General features: G+C 45.8%; 1 protein-coding gene across 2 annotated transcripts in view; it reads left to right on the top strand.

Annotated features, from left to right (window-relative positions):
• The first annotated feature begins 6,466 nt into the window (after positions 1 to 6,466).
• Positions 6,467 to 11,821, top strand: part of PODXL2 (podocalyxin like 2) — a 33,157-nt gene continuing 27,802 nt past the window's right edge. For both annotated transcript variants that reach the window (XM_061195627.1, XM_061195626.1), the window contains exon 1: positions 6,467 to 6,602. In XM_061195627.1, the coding sequence (XP_061051610.1) occupies positions 6,512 to 6,602 (91 nt within the window). In that variant the 5' untranslated portion in view covers positions 6,467 to 6,511. The remainder of the gene's footprint in view (positions 6,603 to 11,821) is intronic.

Genomic DNA, 11,821 nt, shown 5'->3' with positions numbered 1-11,821 from the left:
TCTATTCAGATTTTTGCCCATTGTTTTTAATTGGGTTGTCTTTTTATTATTGAGTTATGAGTTATTTATGTAGTCTAGACACAAGTCCTTTATCAGATTTAAGATTTCCAAGTATATTTTTTCCCATTCTGTGGGTTGTCTTCACTTCCTTGATGGTGTCCTTTGAAGCACAAATTTTTTTCATTTTTAAAAAAAAGTTAATTAATTAATTAATTTATTTATTTATTTTTGGCTGCATCGGGTCTTTGTTGCTGCGCGTGGGCTTTCTCTGGTTGTGTCCAGCGGGGGCTACTCTTCGTTGTGGTGCACGGACTTCTCATTGCGGTGGCTTCTCTTGTTGTGGAGCATGGGCTCTAGGTGCACAGGCTTCAGTAGTTGTGGCACGTGGGCTTAGTAGTTGTGGCCCATGGGCTCTAGAGCACAGGCTCAGTAGTTGTGGCGCACGGGCTTAGTTGCTCCACGGCATGTGGTATCTTCCCGGACCAGGGCTCGAAGCTGTGTCCCCTGCATTGGCAGGCGGATTCTTAACCACTGCGCCCCCAAGCTCCTATTTATATATCTTTTATGGCTTATGCTTTTGGTATCATTTCAAAAACCGTTGCATAATCCAAGGTCATGAAGATATACCCGTGTATTTTCTTCAAGTAGTTTTATAGTTTTATCTCTTACATTTAAGTCTTTGATCCGTTTGGAGTAAATTTTGTATGTGGTGTGACATAGGGGGTGTAACTTTCTACATGGGGATGTACAGCTGTCCCAGCACCACTTGTTGAAGAGACTATCCTTGCTCCATTGGTTGCCTTGGCAATCATATGACCATAACTGTGAGGACTGATTTCTGAACTCTCAATTTTATTCCAAGGTTATGCTTATCTTTGTGCTGGTGCCAACTTTGTTTCTCTTTCTAAGATTGTTTCAGTTATTCTGGACCCTTTGAATTTACATATGAATTTTGGAATCAGCTTATCAATTTATGCAAAGAAGCCACGAGGGATTTTGATGAGTATTGCATTGAGTCTGTAGATCAACTTGGGGATTACGATTTTAACAATTTCATTTCTTCTGATGCATGAAATGGAATGTCCATCCACTTACACAGGTTTTCTTTAACGTCTTTCAATAGTGTTTGTAGTTTCGTATTTACTTTATTAGATTTATTCCTAAGTTGTAAATGGAATTTTCTTACTCTATTGCAGTTTGTATGTTTCCTATTTCTGCTATAGCAAATTACTATAAATTCAGTGGCTTAAAATAACACAAGTTTATTATCTTACAGTTTTGGAGGTCAGAAGTCTGAAATAGGTCTCACTGAGGTAAAATCAAGGTGTCAGCAGGGTTCTGGGTGAAAATTCCTTTACTTGCCTTTTCCAGCTTCTAGAGGATCCCTGCGTTCCTTGGCCAGAAATTGCATCACTCTGAGCTCGGCTTTTGTTGTCCTGTTTTTCCTTGACTCTGACTCTCCTTCCTCCCTCTTTCCATTGTAAGAACCCTCGTGATTACACTGGGCCCACCTAGATAATCCAGGATCATCTCCCATCCCATATCCTTAACTTAATCACATCTGCAAAGTCCCCTTTTCCACGTGAGGTAATGTATTCACAGGTTCTGGAGATTAGGGACATCTTTGGGGAGCCATGATTCTGCTTACCACACAGTGTATAGAAATACATTTGATTTTCATATATTGATCTTATATCCTGCTACCTTGCTGAGCTCATTTATTAGTTCCAATAGTTTTTTTAGTGGATGAAAACCTAGGATCGTCTATGTACAAGATTATGTCATCTATGAATGAGGGTGGTTTTACTTCTTCCTTTCCACTCTGGATGCCTTTTATTTCATTTTCTTGGCTACTTGTCTGGCTGGAACTTCAGTACAACATGGAATAGAAGTGGCGAGACTTGACAGCCTTGTCTTGTTGCTGGTCTTGGGGGAAAGCTCTGTCTTTCACCATTAAGCGTGATGTTAGCAGTGGGGTAACATGCCCTTTATCAGGTTGAGTAAGAATCCCTTCTATTCCTAGTTTCTAGAGTGTTTTTGTCATGAAAGGGTGTTGAATTGTGTCAAATGCTTTTTTTCCATCTATTGAGATGATCATGTGGGGTTTGGCCTTTATTCTATTGATAGGGTGAATTGGTTTTCAGATGTTAAATTTTAACCTTGCATTCCTGAGATAAATCTCATTGGCCATGGTATAAAACTCTTTTTATATGTTGCTGGATTTGGTTTGCTAGTACTTTGCATTTTTGTATCTATGTTCATAAGAGATATTGGTCTGCGATTTTTTTCCTTGTAACGTCTATGTCTGGTTTTGATATCAGGGTAATACTGGCCTCATAGAATGAGTTTGGAAGTGTTGCCTGCACTTCTAATTTTTGGAAGAGTTTATGAAAAATTGGTATTAATTTTTCTTTTAATGTTTGGTGTTCATTTTTATATGGTCGTATATCTCAATCATTTCCATTATGCCTTTTGTGTTTGGTTAATAAATGACCTATATTACTTCCCAATATTTAAAGCAACTTTTTAAATGATTAGATTTAGTACTTCAGTCTAATGGGTATGATGTATGATGTGAAATATGGATCTAACGTTATATTTTCAGATTAATTGACATAACACTTGAGTAAATATCTATTCTCCACTATGTTGAAAAGCTTCCTCTGTAAAACATTTTCATGTGTACAGCGGTCTGTTTCTGACCTCTCTGTTTCATTTCATTGTTTATGCATCTATTCCAGATTCAATACCACAATATTTTAATTTCTATATGTGTTTTTTTTTTTTTTTTTTTTTTTTATTTATTTTTTGGCTGTGTTGGGTCTTTGTTTCTGTGCGAGGGCTTTCTCTAGTTGTGGCGAGTGGGGGCCACTCTTCATCGCGGTGCGTGAGCTTCTCACTATCGTGGGCTCTCTTGTTGCGGAGCACAAGCTCCAGACGCGCAGGCTCAGTAGTTGTGGCTCATGGGCCTAGTTGCTCCGCGGCACGTGGGATCTTCCCAGACCAGGGCTCGAACCCGTGTCCCCTGCATTAGCAGGCAGATTCTCAACCACTGCGCCACCATGGGAGCCCTCTGTGTTTTGATCAAAATTTCTATTACTCTTGAGTATTTTCTCTTCAAGATGAATTTTTTTTTAATAAATTTATTTGTTTATATTTATATTTGGCTGCGTTGGGTCTTCGTAGCGGTGTGCAGGCTTCTCATTGTGGTGGCTTCTCTTGCTGCAGAGCACGGGCTCTAGGCACGCGGGCTTCAGTAGTTGTGGCATGAGGGCTCAGTAGTTGTGGCGCACGGGCTTAGTTGCCCCACGGCATGTGGGATCTTCCTGGACCAGGGCTCGAACCCACGGCAGGCGGATTCTTAACCACTGCGCCACCAGGGAAGCCCTCAGGGTGAATTTTTAAATCAGCTTGTCAAATTCCACAAAACATTCTACTGGGGGTTTTTGTTGGCATTCCATTGCATTTGTTGATTACTCTGGGGAAGAACTGACATCTTTACAACATTGACTCTTCCCATTCAGGGACAAGATACATTTCCCCCTTTGTTCTGGTGTTATATGAAGCTTTAGCATTTTCTTCATTTAGACTTTATACCTCTGTTTGGTTTATTCTTGGCTTTCAATAGTGGTTGTGAGTGAAATCTTTTTTCCTACTGTATTTTCTAATTGGCTATTGATGATATATTAAAAAGTTATTGATTTCTATATGTTATATCCAGAAATCTTGCTCAAATCTTATTAGTTTTCAATTAGTCTGTCAGTTGATGGTCTTGAATTTTCTAGGTATGCTTGCAAATAATTAGTTTTACCAAATTTTTATCTCATTTTATTCCTCTATCAAGCCTATTGCATTGTCTGTTACAGAATATTCAATATTTGTGGTGGTAATGATAATCCTTTTCTTGTTCCTCACTTAAATGGGAATGCTTCTAATGTTTCTTCACTAAGTATAATGATTGCTGTATGTTTTTAGGAGATACTCTTTATTGAATTAAGGAAGTTTTCCTTCCCTTCTATTTCTTGTTTGCTTCTAAAGTTTTTGTTTGTCCCTTTTATCAGGAGTAGAGGCTGTTTCATTGCATGCCAATGGTGGTGGTGGGGGGGCATCTCCAGAGATTATTTATTTATTTATTTATTGGCCTTGCTGCGAGGCATGTGGGATCTAGTTCCCTGACCAGGGATCGAACCCGTGCCCCGTGCAGTGGAAGTGCGGAGTCCTAACCAATGGAACTCCAGGGAATTCCTTCCTGAGATTTTTAAAAAACTGATCCTCTTAATGCTGAGAAATGAGTGAGTAGCTTTTTCTTTCTTTCTTTTTTTTAATTAGAGTATAGTTGCTTTACAATATCGTGTTAGTTTATACTGTACAGCAAAGTGAATCAGCTATACGTATACATATATCCCCTCTTTTTTGGATTTCCTTCTCATTTAGGTCACCAGAGAGCATTGAGTAGAATTTCCTGTTCTATACAGTAGGTTCTCATTACTTACCTATTTTATACATACTATCAATAGTGTATATATGTCAATTCCAATCTCCCAATTCATCCCACCCCCCCATTCCCACACCCCGCTTTCCCCCTTAGTATCCATATGTTTCTACTCTACATCTGTGTCTCCATTTCTACTTTGTATATAAGATGGTCTATACCAATTTTTTCAGATTCCACATGTATGCGTTAATATACCATATTTGTTTTTCTTTTTCTGACTTACTCCACGCTGTATGATAGTCTCTGTGTCCATCCATGTCTCTACAAATGACCCAATTTCATTTCTTTTTATGGCTGAGTAATATTCCATTGTATATATGTACCACATCATCTTTATCCATTCGTCTGTCGATGGGCATTTAGGTTGCTACCGTGTCCTGGCTATTGTAAATAGTGCTGCAGTGAACATTGGGTTGCATGTGTCTTTTTGAATTATGGTTTTCTCAGGGTATATGCCCAGTAGTGGTATTGCTGGGTCATATGGTAATTCTATTTTTAGTTTTTAAGGAATCTTATGTTCTCCATAGTGGCTGTATCAATGTGCATTCCCAGCAACAAGGCATGAGGGTTCCCTTCTCTCCACACCCTCTCCAGCATTTATTGTTTGTAGATTTTTTGATGATGGCCATTCTGACCCATGTGAGGTGATACCTCATTGTAGTTTTGATTTGCATTTCTCTGATAATTAGTGATGTTGAGCATCTTTTCATGTGTTTGTTGGCCATCTGTATGTCTTCTTTGGAGAAACGTCTGTTTAGGTTAGGGTTCTAACACTCAACCAATCTTGCATCCCTAGGGTAAGCCCCACTTAATCATGACATATTAACATATTTAATACATTGCAGCAATCACCTTGCTCATATTTTTTTGTGAAAGTTGCATCTGTGTTTAGTAAGATTGGCTTAGGGTTTTTTTTCTATTTGTGTTATTCCAACTTCATAAAGTGAATTGGGAAGCTTTCTAACTTTGTTCAGGCGGAGTTTATTTGTTGAAGGTTTGACAGAATGCACTCACTCCAAAGGAGCAATATGTCTTTTTTAAGAGGAGATTTTTAAAATTATCTTTTTATCTTTCCTCATTGTTGGTTGTTTAGCTTTTCTACTGCTTGAATCAGTAATTTGTGTTTTCCTTAAAAGTATCCATTTCAATTAGATTTTAAATTTTGTATTGATAGTGTCAAGTTTTGCTTATTTTAAAATCGTCTTGTTTGTAGTTTTGTTCCCTTTTTCATTCCTAATGGTATTCACTTATGTCCTTTTATGGATGCTAAAGATTTGTGTGCTCTATTCATCTTTCTCAGGCTTTTAGCAGTCAGTTCTACTGGGTTTTTGTTATTTCAGCGATAGAAACTTACTGATTCCTCTGTGTAGGTGTGTGTTAAAGCCTCTTAAGTTGAATACTTAATTCGCTTACTTTTACTGTCTGTCTTCTAATAAATGTGTTTGTGGCTATAAACTCTCCTCTGTGAACTGTTGGCTGCACCCCTCGGATTTTGATACGCAACGTTCTCAATGTCGTTAAATTTATAAACAAAGTAACAAAGTAAATCTTGTGATTTACCCCTCAATCCTAGAGTTATTTAGAAAGGCATGCGTTTCTGGCTGTGGTTAATGAGCCCTGCGTCCACCGGCGCGGCCTAGGGACCAACCGCTCATGGAATTTGAGGACCCGCGCTGCGATGGGGCCCGGGGCGCACAGGTGGGCGACTGCTTCCGCGCCGGGTCCGCGCATAGTCTCGCGAGGGCGGCCTTCAGCGCTGGGGCCACGCCCCTCCTCCACGATCCGGGCGCCAGGTGGACGCGGGCCTCAGAAGCGCGAGGTCTGAGGTGCGAGGCGCGAGGCGCCGGCGTCGCGGCCCCGCCCCCTGCCTCCGCGGCGCTGATTGGCCAGTGGCGGGCGGAGGGGCGGGGCGAGTGACGGCCACGCAGACCAATGGGCGTGTGCACGCCGCCGCCGCCGCCGCCGCCCGCGCGGCCCTGAGGAGCCCAGGCGGCTGCGGAGCGGCGACGCGGCACCATGGGCCGGCTACTGAGGGCCCCGGGGCAGACGCCGCTGCTGTCGCTGCCGCTGCCGCTGCCGCTGATGCTGATGCTGCTGCTGGCCGGAGGTGAGCGGGCGGCGGCGGGCGCGCGCTGGGCAGCTCCGCGCCAACAAAGGGCCGCGCGGTCTCGGCGGGTGGCGGGGCGGGGCGGCCGTCCGCGCTCCGGGCGCTGCCGACGGCGCGGGGCGGGGGCCCGCGGTGCGTGTCCGGGCGACAGAGGGCCGCGGGACCCCGGACTGTGGTGACGGCCGCGGGGGGCGAGCGCGGTGCCGGCACGTGCGCGGAGGTGACGGCAGGTGTGAAGGCGCGGGGGGAGGGGCGCGGGGGGACAGGCCACGGCCACGGAGCGGCGTGTGCGGGGCGGGTCGCACGAGGACGTGGCCTGGCAGCGCGGCAAGCCCTCCGGGGCGGGGGGAGCGTTGGGGGGTGTGCCCGCGCGCATATGTGTGCACGTGTGTGCATGCGCGTACGGGCCCGCCCGCCGGGTGCCTGCATTGGCTCCCGTCCAGCGGACTCGGCCCGCGGCGCTCCCCGCGCAGGCAGCCCGCGGGCTCGTGGTGCACACGTGTGTGTGTGTGTGTGTGTGTGTCCCGGCCCCGGGGGTTGGGGGGGGGTGTCTCTGCTTGATGGTGGCAGCAGAGCAGCCACTGCCCTGGGCCGTGGTGCAAAATCCCGGGGAAGGGCCACTGCCCCTGAGCGCATCCCTGCGCCCAGCTCAGCGAGGGGACGCCTTCTGCACCATCAGTCCAGGATGAGTAAGGACCCAGGTGGTGTGCATGAGAAACGGCATCCGTGTTTGTCTCAGACGCTGCCCCACCTCTGTCTTTGCATACCTTCAGTCCTCTTTGGAAGAAGGTGGGGCTCACCAAATAAGTACCGCTTGTCCACTCTCTCTGTGTGGCAGCCACCCCAGAACTGGCCAGCGAAGTGAGTCAGGACCATGCCCAGCTGTTAAACGGTGCCTCTTCCTGGCTAGCCACGGATCACCGTGGGCAGCTTGGCTCCGTCTACCCCCTCTCCTGCCTCCGCCCCCGGGGCGCGCTCTCCATGTGCCTGTTATCACCCCCGTGCTTGGGTGGCATGTGTCCAGCAGCGTGTCTCTCTTGCACACCATAGTGTGGGCACCCTGCAAGGACACACAAGCAAGTGTGTGTGGTAGGGTGGTGGTGCTGGACCATTTCTGTTGTAGCTGCCACTCTAGGGTGCGGGCCAGGTGACATGCTGCCGGGCAGCTCCCAAATGGGTGTCTGCCAAGGGCTTAGGGATCCCTGGACTTCAGAGCTGCTGATTAGGGGAAGGGTGGGGTGGGCTGATGGTGGAAATCAGAGAAGGGTGTTGGGATCAGGAGCAGATTGCAGGGAAGGTAAAACATGGGGATTATTGAGAGGCCTTGTTTTCCCCACCCCCTTAAGATATAAGCCTGCTTTGTTCGCCTCTTTCTGAGTTCGTTTGGGTCAGATTTTCAGTTCTTTGAGGCTGATCCCCGAATCCTTTTCATGTGCCTTCTTTTTCTCTCCTTTCCACTGGGAGTGATAGAAGTAGCAGAAAATTACAGGTGCTAGAGGGGAAAAAAAAATCACAAGGAGTGTAATTCTGAAAGTTAAAATCAGGTGGGGGTCTCAAGGCAGATTAGTCATTAAATGCGAAAGCAATTACACACAGAATGGTTAGGTCTCAGCTACTGTTTTGGTGGGCCAGCTTGAAAATAAGTAATCTCTCGTAATTACCTAAATAGTTACCCACTGTGAAAGCTTTTGAAAATATCAAGGTCTATATAAAAGAAAAATAATCATCAGAGGGAAAAGTAACTTCAAGAAAATGGAAATGTTTATCGCAGAAAGAATGAAAAACCAGATTCCTCTTTTTCACACACAGCTTTTCAGCACCATTATCAGAACCTCTTTTAATTCCTATCAGACTGTTGGGAAAGATAGACAAGGACGGACTGTGGCAGGTGGAGGAGAGAGGTTGAGAGAATGGGGACCCCGCCTAAGTCATGCAGATGGTCGGGAATAGACCCAGCGAATTCGTCGGACCACAGTGCTCTGCGCAGAGAGCTTCACCAACTGAAAAGTATTTTATCCCCAGAGGCGGGAAATCAACAGGACTGCTGGTCAGACTTCCCCTAAGAGGGCACATGCAGGTTCCTTGCGGTCCGGGCTGGTCTGGTCAGCAGGACCGAGGCCCACATGGCTGCGACTCCTCCTCTACCATCACACCTCGGTTCAGCTCGCAGAGACACCTGTCGGGTTTTGACGAGGCAAAGTGTGTTTGATCCTCCAGCGGTTTTGTGGAGGGTAAACTTCCAAGAATTCTTAAAGTCAGTTGTGCTTTTCTAAAACAGCTGAAGTAATGTCTTTCCCAGTAGGTGGATAAGGAGCTTCTCCTCTTGACCGTCTCAAAGACGGCTGCTCTGGTGCCCTGGGAACCTGTACAGTTTTTGTTATTTAATTATTTCTCATCAATTGAGTTTTTTCTTCCTGGACTGCATGAGTTTTTCCAGATTACTGTCTTGTAGAATTTGGTTCCTCCAACCCTGAGGATACCAAGTCTGAAAGTAGACCTGTTGTATCAGCTGGTATTTTATATAAAACTTGGATTACATTTTCCAAACAGTGGTTATTTCCCCGAGGGCAGAGGCTGTCTTGTGTTCATTTCTGTGTCTCCAGAGAGGGCCTGGCACAGTACGTGGCACAGAATAGGAACTCAGGGGGGACCGCATTCCTCTGAGCAGTGCAAATCTAATGCAGATGTTAGCTCCAGTAAGATACTGCCGCCTACCTGTAACCAAAGTAGATCCTAATTGGCATCATATCTGATTGGCAATATTATATGATTCTAACTTTTAAAAAATTAGAAAATAGCTCTTAACCTGAGTACAGTTGATCGACGAACTATTTCCAAACATAGGGTCTGTGCAGAAATAGAAATAAAAGGGCTTCTTTGTGAAATGTAGGGGGCCACTTTACCAACTTGAGGTCTTTCAGGAGAGGAGCCACCCTATGGTTTGGGTTTCTCGTGGGACCCTGAGCAGAGTGCTGGGAGGAGAGGGTGTCTTCAGTCTTCAGGTCTGGCCTCTTTCCTTGCTCCTTGAATCCTGTGAGGCATCCATGCCATCCTGGGTACTCTCTTCCTTACATATCCTTTGGAAGAAGGGCACATAAAGAGGAGCTTTCTGGTCTTTCTTCACGGAGCGTCCGCAGGACCTTTTTGTGAGGAGAAACCAGCTAATTACAGTGCTTCTGTGGGCTGGTTGTTTGACCTTAGTCTCATGAGGTCTCAGTTATCTCATCTGTAAAAGCAGAGGGTGTTGATTTATTCGCTCTCAAACATGTCTTGAACTCCTGTGACATTTCAGAGACTGTCAAGGCTCCGGCAGGACAAAGGTGAAGCTGACACAGGACGCTCGACTCCGTGCTCACTGCTGAGTGAGGGAGGCTGTAAGGTGGTCTGTTACAGTTCAGTGAGGAAGGTGCTGTGATGTGTCCAGAGGCGATGGTAGTGGTGGGTGCCCAGCTGAGACCCAGGGGGCCGGGGTGGCTGCTCCGAGCTGAGGGTGGAAGCAGGAGTAGGAGTTAGGCGGGTGGGTGCAGGTGACCTTACGCGTCACCAGCTTCTTGTTAAAGGCTGTTTGAGACTCTGATGCCGTCTGTGTTTCTTCCCATTAGTCCTAGTTTTTTCCTTGAAGTCACATAGAATAACTGATCTTTATTATTCACATCAACCTTTTGTTTTAATGCATTTGAAGATATCATTGTCGTTCTTAAACATTCTCTTCGTGGCCGAGAGTGTCCCGGTTCTCTATCCTTCGTGATACTTACGATTGTAGACTGCAGTGTGCTTTTTGCAGTGGAGTTTATACGCTGCATGGAGCTGACCACTGGGTGGCCACTGGGTGGCCTTTGCGGGCTGGAGGAATTCTTGTCTTGCTCTACAGATGAGGAGACCAGGGTGCCGGTGGGGCAGACGTTCTCCTGGAGTCATTCAGCCGGGAAGCCAGGGCACTTTCCTGCGCCACGCGCTCTTGCTGTGTCTGATCTCAAGACCTGTTTAATCCTCTTCAGCACACTTGTTATTTTGTTACGCCCGTTTCCCTGTACCCTGGACTGCTTTCCTTAAGAAATGTTGTATTCGTGGTCCTGTGTTGTCCAGCTGGTGCGTAGCGTACGAAGGCTCCGTCCCCCCCAGACACGTTCTCTGTTTTTGAGTTCTCAGAAACTCATTTCTGAGTCTGAAAAGCCCTTGTCTTCCTTAGCGGCCACTCATTGTGCGGGCACCCGCCAAGCTTAGGGTTTACTACTTCATAAGGTGCTTATAAGGATTAAAATTCAGATAACGCTTACAAAGCATTTAGCATGTGGCACCAATAGTGTTATCGTTTATTTTTATTATTAAACATCACTAAAAATTTCTATGAACTGCTCTTCAGCCACGTCATAGTGCGCTATAGGCGCAGAGTAGGAAATAAGTCCCGAAATTCCCTCTTTCCTGCATCATTGAGTGTTAGTTTTGGAAAAGAAAATTTGGAGGTCATTTCACCCACTTTCCTCATTTTTCGGATGAGGAGACTGAGACCCAACTTTCTGGAAGACTTAACAGCAAGTTAGTGATATTTGTGTAATTAGTAATGATGTTGTGAAACTAGCAAAGAGGACTGTTTCCTGTTCTTAGTGAATGGGAGTGAGAGAGAAGGAAAAAAGATGCCCTTTATTTTATTGTCTTTTGTTTGTTTGTTTTGTAAATTAGGAGAGAGGGGTCCAAGATTCCAAACAGACGTATCATTACCAGCTCTGGATGAGTTTGACCTGTGATCTCACATGGTTTTTTTTGTTTTTTGTTTTAATATTTGTTTATTTGGTTGTGCTGGGTCTTAGTTGAGGCAGGCGGGCTCCTTAGTTGCAGCTCGTAGGCTCCTTAGTTGTGGCTTGAGGACTCCTTAGTTGTGGCTCACCTGCTCCTTAGTTGCAGCACATGGGCTCCTTAGTTGTGGCATACGAACTCTTAGTTGTGGCATGCATGTGGGATCTAGTTCCCTGGCCAGGGATTGAACCCAGGCCCCCTGCTTTGGGAACGCAGAGTCTTAACCACTGCGCCACCAGGAAGTCCCTCACATGGTCTTAAAGACTGTGTGTTGCTGAAACACAGATCACATTCTTAATGCAGTTTTGGAAAATGTTCAGCCTAGGATAGGAGCCTGCGGAACAGTGTGCCCACAAGGTCCAGGGAAGCAGGGCCCCTTCTCCGCTGCCCTGCACCAGCACAGCGTGGTGGAGAGTGGGTACTCG

Source organism: Eubalaena glacialis, chromosome 7, assembly GCF_028564815.1.
Source record: "Eubalaena glacialis isolate mEubGla1 chromosome 7, mEubGla1.1.hap2.+ XY, whole genome shotgun sequence".
Classification (NCBI taxonomy): domain Eukaryota; kingdom Metazoa; phylum Chordata; class Mammalia; order Artiodactyla; family Balaenidae; genus Eubalaena; species Eubalaena glacialis.
This window is presented reverse-complemented; position numbering and strand designations above follow the sequence as displayed.